This window comes from Nerophis ophidion, linkage group LG01, assembly GCF_033978795.1.
Source record: "Nerophis ophidion isolate RoL-2023_Sa linkage group LG01, RoL_Noph_v1.0, whole genome shotgun sequence".
NCBI lineage: Eukaryota > Metazoa > Chordata > Actinopteri > Syngnathiformes > Syngnathidae > Nerophis > Nerophis ophidion.
The window spans coordinates 11,969,154-11,978,069 of NC_084611.1; the positions used below are offsets into that span (position 1 = coordinate 11,969,154).

General features: G+C 39.3%; 1 protein-coding gene across 1 annotated transcript in view; it reads left to right on the plus strand.

Annotated features, from left to right (window-relative positions):
• dapk1 (death-associated protein kinase 1) overlaps nt 1-8,715 on the plus strand; it is a 233,826-nt gene extending 225,111 nt beyond the window's left edge. The window contains exons 23-26 of the mRNA XM_061896021.1: nt 101-239; nt 2,929-3,049; nt 5,380-5,568; nt 7,310-8,715. Of these exons, the coding sequence (XP_061752005.1) occupies nt 101-239; nt 2,929-3,049; nt 5,380-5,568; nt 7,310-8,566 (1,706 nt within the window). The 3' untranslated portion in view covers nt 8,567-8,715. The remainder of the gene's footprint in view (nt 1-100; nt 240-2,928; nt 3,050-5,379; nt 5,569-7,309) is intronic.
• Nucleotides 8,716-8,916: the final 201 nt, after the last annotated feature.

Genomic DNA, 8,916 nt, shown 5'->3' on the forward strand with positions numbered 1-8,916 from the left:
TAGTGATTGTTTGCTACTCACTGTGATATCAAAGACTTTAAAGGCTGATGTTTTGGGGGATTTTCCATAAAATGTTACGTGAACATCCGATGTCTTCCAGTTTTCGGAGGCCGCGTCCGGCAGCCCCTGGTGGTGGTCCTGGTGGCGACTCACGCAGACCTGGCAGACGTTCCCAGATGTTTCTCGGGAGAGTTCAGCTACAACCGAGAGAAAGCGATCCTCAAAGAAGTCAAGAACAGGTCAGCCTCCACATGTTTCTTATTTATTCACCATTGTGGCTTTCGATTGTTGGAATATGACATCATTGGCTTTACCTTTGTCCCACCCCTTATTTTAAATTAAATTTATACATATATATACAGGATTACAACCTTTTTTCTTGTATAAATAGTCAACCTTTTTTTTTCCTTGTGAATGTATATCTTTTTACTAAAAAATTTTGCTTTTTTTTTCTCCAAACTGTGCAGCAATTTTCTTCAAAGTAGTCAACATTCTTCTCAAACATACAACTTTTCCTCAATAATATACACCTTTTTTAATTATGATACTTTTTCCTAAAAAATATTTAAAAAGTTTTAAAAATATAACAAAAAAAAATAATAATAATAAAATAAGATGGAAAAAAAAATATATATATATATATTTCCATCTTATTGTATTTATTAATTCTTTTTTTGTTATATTGTTACCATATGTAAATATATATATTTTTTTTTATCCTATTTTATTTATTTTTTGTTATATTTTTAAGACTTTTTTATATTTTTTAGGAAAAAAATATTAAAAATATTTTAAAAATATGTATATATATATATATAAATATATATATATATATCTTTTTTTATTACTATTTGTATTTTTTGTATATTTTTAAGACTCTTTTGAATAAAGTAAAAATAAAAGATAATGAAATTAAAAAATATGTGTATATATTTGGGGTGTGGGGAAAAAATTGATTCGAATTTGAATCGCAATTGCCACGTTGTGCGATTCAGAATCGATTCTCATTTTTAAAAAATCTATTTTTTTGATTTTTTTTTTTTTTAATTACTTTTTTTTTTTATATTGATTTTTATTTTTTATTTTTATTTTTTAATTAATCCAACAAATCAATACACAGCAATACCATAACAATGCAATCTAATTCCAAAACCAAACCTAACCCAGCAACACTCAGAACAGCAATAAACAGAGCAATTGAGAGAAGACACAAACACGACACAGAACAAACCAGAAGTAGTGAAACAAAAATTAATATCAACAACAGTATCAATATTAGTTATAATTTCAGCATAGCAGTGACTAAAAATCCCTCACTGACATTATCATTAGACATTTGTAAAAATAAAAATAAAAAGTGTCACAGTGGCTTACACTTGCATCGCATCTCATAAGCTTGACAACACACTGTGTCCCATATTTTCACAAAAATATAATAAGTCATATTTTTGGTTCGTTTAATAGTTAAAACAAATTTACATTTTTTGCAATCAGTTGATAAAACATTGTCCTTTACAATTATAAAAGCTTTTTACAAAAATCTACTACTCTGCTAGCATGTCAGCAGACTGGGGTAGATCCTGCTGCTGAAATCCTATGTATTGAATGAATACAGAATCGTTTTGAATCGGAAAAATATCGTTTTTGAATCAAATCATGACCTCAAGAATCGATATTGAATCGAATCATGGGAGACCCAAAGATTCGCAGCCCTACTATATATATATATATATATATATATATATATATATATATATATATATATATATATATATATATATATATGTATGTATGTATATATATGTACATGTATATGTATATATATGTGTGTGTGTATATATATATATATGTACATGTATGTATATGTATATATATGTGTATGTGTGTGTATATGTATATATATATATAAATATATATATATATATATATATATACATACACACACATGTCATGTGTGTGTATGTATATATATATATATACATACACACACATGTCATGTGTATATATATATATATATGTATATACGTCTGTATTTATATATAAAAATGTGTGTGTATATATTTGTATTTATATATTTATATATGAGTGTATATACATATGTATTTACGTGTATATTTGTATATACAGTGTGTAAATGTATATGTTTATATGTATGTACAGTATCTATATACTGTATATATAGTTCAAATCAAACTTTATTTATAAATCACGTTTTATAACCGGGCGAATGGCAAAGAGAAGAAAACACACACACACGTACACACACACACACACGCACAGACACACACGCACACAGCAATGTTTACAACAACATAGCAAAACAAAACATGGCATGGCACTGAGGATTTCAGGAAAAACGCCACCTTCGAGACGTCCACAATGGAGAAAAACAAAAATAAACGCCATCTAAAAAATAATATAAAACATATGATAAAATATACGTACAAATTAAATATAAATAATACATTAAAATGTTAAAAAGCATAACATTGAGAGAGTAATATTAGTAATATTACTAAATTAACATAGAAAACGATGCAATAAATGTTTTGGTTTTTTTTTTAAACATAATCAGGCCTGATTGAAAAGGTGTGTGTTTAGTCTTATTTTCTATTTTATTTCAACACTCTGCAGTCCTGAGGCTCTCTGCCAGGCCATAGTGGTTAAATTCCGCCTCACCGCGGGTCTTAGTTCTGGGATTTGGTAAAGATCAAAGGCCGGTGCCAAAAAGACCTCAGGATCCACGAGTGTTGATACGGTAAAAGCAGGTCAGATAAATAAGAAGGCGCAAGGCCATAAAGACATTTCCAAACTAATAATCGCAAACGTCTGGTTTCATTTCTTTCCTTCTTGCTGAAGTGATAAGTTATGGTGACGGTAACACAAAACAATACGTTAACTTTTCTCAATCTGCTTATGACTTTGAAGGTTTGGAAACGACCTGCAGATCAGCAACAAGCTGTTTGTGACGGATGCCGGAGCCTCCAACTCCAAAGATATGAAGCTGCTTCGGAATCATCTCCAGGAACTACGCTCCCAGGTCATCTCGGTGAGCTACACACACACACACACACACACACACATTGTTGTATTTGTTACCTTCGTGAGACCTCCGAAAAATGCCTTCCTCTTTAGGACCACCCTTTCTAGATATGTAAATATGTGTATTGACAACATTAATAATATATACATGCTATGCAAATAGAAAAAAGCTTGTTGTGAAAAATGAGTAGGAATTTTACAAGAAGAAGGACATAGTTTCACAAGAAAAACTTAGAATTTTCGCAGTTTTATAATAAAAGTCGTCATTTTACTGAACGTAAGTCAAAATTTTACAAGAAAAACCGAACATTTGTGCAAAAGTATGGTAAAAGTAGGAATTTTACTCAATAACAGTATAAATTTCACAAGATAAGCTTAATATGTTGGCAATTTTAATTAAATTAGTCATAATTTAACTCGAAAAAAGTCAAAATTTTATAAGAAAACTTTACAATTTGGGCAATATTGTTACACAAATCGGAATTTTACTTGGCAAAATGATGACAAAAGTCATAATTCTACTCAACAAATGTCACTATTTTACAGGCGCAACAAAAAAATTGTCAATATAGTGATAAAAGTCAGAATTTTATATGACAAATGTCACCATTTTGCAGTAAAAACTAATACTTTAACATCAAAAAGTAACAATCTTACAAGAAAATATTGCAATTTTACAGAAGCAGAAAGAATATGAGAAATTGTTCCCAGTTTTATGGGAAAAAGTGGACAGCTTTTAGTTAATTTTTTGCGTGTAATTGTTTTTTAATTTTCATTATTGACTTCAAGTTACTATGGTATGTCTCTATATACATATATAATTTATTTTTTATTATTTTTGGCCAAAGGGGGCGCATTCCAATTTCTTACACGCACTTGTTATTTCATATGTTGACCAGAGGGGGAGCACTTTTAAAAGCGACACACAGTCAATTTGAAAAACCCTTCTTTTTTGGGACCATCCTCATTTTGATGGATATCACCACCAGGGGTGCAAATGAGACATTCTCTATTAGATGCAATGGTTTTCTGTATTGGGACCATGATTTATGTCATCACTTGTTCACACCTCCTCATATGGAAGCTACTTTTTTCCTTGTTAGTATCTCAGGGAGGGTAGACATACAAGAACACACACACACACATTCTTGTATTTGTTAGCTTCTTGAGACCTCCGAAAAATGCCTTCCTCTTTAGGACCACCCTTTCTAGATATATAAAGATGTGTATTGACAACATTTATAATATATACATACTATGCAAATATAAAAAAGCTTGTTGTGAAAAATGAGTTGGAATTTTACAAGAAGAAGGTCACAGTTTCACAAGAAAAACTTTGAATTTTGGCAGTTTTAGAATAAAAGTCGTCATTTTACTGAACGCAAGTCAAAATTTTACAAGAAAAACTGAACATTTGTGCAAAATTATGGTAAAAGTAGGAATTTTACTCAATAACAGTATACATTTCACAAGATAAGCTTAACATGTTGGCAATTTTAATGAAATGAGTCATAATTTAACTCGAAAAAAGTCAAAATCTTATAAGAAAACTTTACAATTTGGGCAATATTGTTACACTAATCGGAATTTTATTTGGCAAAATTGTGACAAAAGTCATAATTCTACTCGAAAAATGTCCCTATTTTACAGGAGCAACAAAAAAATTGTCAATATTGTGATAAAAGTCAGAATTTTATATTAAAAATGTCACCATTTTGCAGTAAAAACTAATACTTTGACATCAAAAAGTAACAATCTTACGTGAAAATATTGCAATTTTACAGAAGCAGAAAGAATATGAGAAATTGTTCCCAGTTTAATGAGAAAAAGTTGACAGCTTTTAGTTAATTTTTTGCGTGTAATTGTTTTTTAATTTTCATTATTGACTTCAAGTTACTATAGTTTGTCTCTATATAGCTATCTATTTTACTTTTTATTAATTTTGTCCAAAGGGGGCGCATTTCAATTTCTTACACACACTTGTTATTGCATATGTTGGCCAGAGGGGGAGCGCTTCAAGTTTTTACACACACACTTGTTATTTCATATGTTGACCAGAGGGGGAGCACTTTTAAAACTGACACACAGTCAATTTGAAAAACCCCTCCTTTTTGGGACCACCCTCATTTCGATGGATATCACCACCAGGGGTGCAAATGAGACATTCTCTATTAGATGCAATGGTTTTCTGTATTGGGACCATGATTTATGTCATCACTTGTTCACACCTCCTCATATGGAAGCTACTTTTTTCCTTGTTGATATCTCAGGGAGGGTAGAAATTCAAGAGCACATATACACACACGAATGACATCTTTGCTTGTTTCTATCCCTCAGAGCTGCGGTGCCATGACGCTGCTGTCCGAGCGCCTGCTAACTGTGCTGCCAGCCTGGAGGAAGCAGAGCGGACCCAACCAGCTGATGTCATGGCAACAGTTTGTCAGCGACGTCCAGGAGCAGATCAACCCGCTGGTCAGCCAGGAGCATCTGCGCAGCCTGGCCCTGCAGCTGCACAGCATGGGCGAGGTCAGACCCAGGCGGCAGATGTCACATGTCACGCAGGGCCGAGTGACGGCACAAATGTTAGAAGGGCTGTGTTAGCTACATGCTAACTTCACGCTCGCATTTTAACAACATACTAGGTTGGCATAGTCACAAAAATATCACACTTCAGTCTAAGGTCTGCAGCTGACTGATTGATAGCTGGCGGAGCTATCAATTGAAGTTTTTATGTATGTATGTATATATATATTATATATATATACATACATACATACATACATATATATATATATGTTTATATATACATTCATTTATTTATATATAACTATTTTTTCGACCATATTTTTAAAAACTACTTTTTGAAGTTTTTATGTATATATATATATATATATGTATATATATATATATATATATATATATATATATATATATATATATATATATATATATATATATATAACTCATTGAAACACAAAGTTTTGTGACCCGATTGGTACCGGGCCGCAGAAGAATTTTTTATTATTATTTCTTTTAAAAAATAAAAATAAAAAATAAATTATTTGTATTTTTAATTTTTTTTATTAAATCAACATCAAAAACACAATATACACTTACAATTAGTGCACCAACCACAAAAACCTCCCTTTTTCATGACAAAAACGTCCCTTTTTCGTGACAAAGAAAAAAAAAAACATTAAAAGGACCCATCCCCCCCCCCTGCGCCGGGCCGCGGGACTAATTATTAAGCGTTGACCGGTCCGCGGATACAAAAAGGTTGGGGACCACTGCTGTAAGGGATTCTGGGTATTTGTTCTGTTGTGTTTATGTTGTGTTATGGTGCGGATGTTCTCCCGAAATGTATTTGTCCCTCTTGTTTGGTGTGGGTTCACAGTTTGGCGCATATTTGTAACAGTGTTATAGTTGTTTATATGGCCACCCTCAGTGTGACCTGTATGGCTGTTGACCAAGTATGCATTGCATTCACTTGTGTGTGTGTGTGTGTGTGCGTGCGTGCGTGCGTGCGTGCGTGCGTGCGTGCGTGCGTGCGAGCGTGCGTGCGTGCGAGCGTGCGTGCGTGCGTGCGAGCGTGCGTTCGAGCGTGCGTGCGTGCGTGCGTGCGTGCGAGCGAGCGAGTGAAAAGCCGTAGATAATATGTGACTGGGCCGGCACGCAAAGGCGGTGCCTTTAAGGTTTATTGGCGCTCTGTACTTCTTCCTCCATCCGTGTACACAGCGGCGTTTTAAAAAGTCAGAAATGTTACTTTTTGAAACCGATACGATAATCTCCAATATTACATTTTTAAGCATTTATCGGCAGTCCGATATTATCGGATATCTCTAGTCCTGAGGGTAAAAAATGGGGGTTAAGAATACAATTGAAGTGAAGTGAAGTGAATTATATTTATATAGCGCTTTTCTCAAGTGACTCAAAGCGCTTTACATAGTGACACCCAATATCTAAGTTACATTTAAACCAGTGTGGGTGGCACTGGGAGCAGGTGGGTCAAGTGTCTTGCCCAAGGACACAACGGCAGTGACTGGGATGGCTGAAGCGGGAATCGAACCTGCAACCCTCAAGTTGCTGGCACGGACACTCTACCAACTGAGCTGTACCGCCCCATCTAAAATTAGACATCATAATTTCTTGTTTTAAAACTTAATTTTGGCCCAGTTTTATGCAATAAGCCCAAAAAGATGTGTAGTGAAGCCTGTTCATTCTCTCGCCGGATATAAATCAAATGAAAACAATTTTTTTCTCCGTGCAGATCAACATCATGCAGAGCGAGACGGTGCAGGACGTGGTCCTGCTGGAGCCTCGCTGGCTCTGCACCAACGTCCTGGGCCGCCTGCTGTCTGTGGAGACGCCCAAGGCCATCCACCACTACAGGGGGCGCTACAGGCTGGAGGAGGTGCAGGCGCTGGCGCCCGAGAGCGACCTGGAGGAGCTGCTGCAGATCCTGGACGCCATGGACGTCTGCGCCCGCGACGCCACCAACCCCACCATGGTGGACGTCCCCGCCCTCATCAAGACCAACGGCCTGCAGCGCTCGTGGACGGAGGAGGAGGAAGAGGACTCCATGATCTACGGCGGCGTCCGGCTGGTGCCCGCCGAGCACCTGGTCGCCTTCCCCTGCGGTCTGTTCCACAAGCTGCAGGTCAACCTGTGCCGCTGGAGCCACCAGCAGAAGCCCGAGGAGGACGACGACGACGACGGCGACATCTTCCTGTGGACCAACGGGGCCAAGGTGAGCCAGGGCGGCGCGGAGGCGGTGGTCCTGCTGGTCAACCACGGCCAGGGGGTGGAGATCCAGGTGCGGGGGCGCGACACGCAGCGGGCCAAGTGCTACGCCCTGTTGGACACCGTCTGCAGCATCACCGAGAACTTGCTGGCCTCCACCCTCCCCGGACTGCTCGCCGCCAAGTACTACCTGAGCCCCCAGCAGCTGCGCGAGCACCACGCCCCCGTCATGGTGTACCAACCCAAAGACTTCCTGCGGGCGCAAGTCCAGCGGGAGACCTCGCTCACCAACACCATGGGGGGCTACCGCGAGAGATTCAGCAGCATCCTGGCCTTCGGCTGCGCGGAGGTCTACCAGCGAGGCGTCCTGGGACCCGACGTCCACATCGCCGACGTGTCCCTGCTGGTCCGCAGGAAGCTGTGCCGCATGCTGGACCCGCCCGACGCCCTGGGGAAGGACTGGTGCCTGCTGGCCATGAACCTGGGCCTCACCGACCTGGTGGCCAAGCACAGCAACGGCGCCGCCGTCCTCGCCCCGCCGCCCAGCCCCACGGCGGCGCTGCTGCGGGAGTGGAGCGGGCGGGCGGGCAGCACGGTGGGCGTCCTCATGCTCAAGCTGCGGGAGCTGGGCCGCCGGGACGCCGCCGACTTCCTCCTCAAGGCGTCGCCCGTCTTCCGGGTCAACACGGAGGGGCTGGGCGCCGGCGCCGTCGCCAACGGGTACCCGCCCGCCTGCAACGGGGGCACGTCCTACAACTCCATCAGCTCCGTCATCTCCCGCTGAACGTCCCCAAAGAGGAAGTCCCTGCCGCTCCCCTGGAGGACACGCCCCCCCTTTCAAAAGCGCCACGCCGTCACACAGCATTTAATCAGCGTGCCTTCCAGGCCCTTCTACCTCCCCCAAGCACAAACGCCGCCTTTTTCTAACCCAAAACGCGCAAAAGAGCTGGTGCCGGTCGTCATAGCGACAGGCTCCGCCCCCTTTTTAATTCCCATTGACTAAAAGTAAGTATGGCCCTCACGATGCTTTGAAAGTCAGACTCCTTAGAGTAGTCAGCGTGCAGCATTCTGAAAGGGCGTCGACGGACGTTGTACACTGACTACTCTAAAGTCGACGGAAGTTGTACACTGACT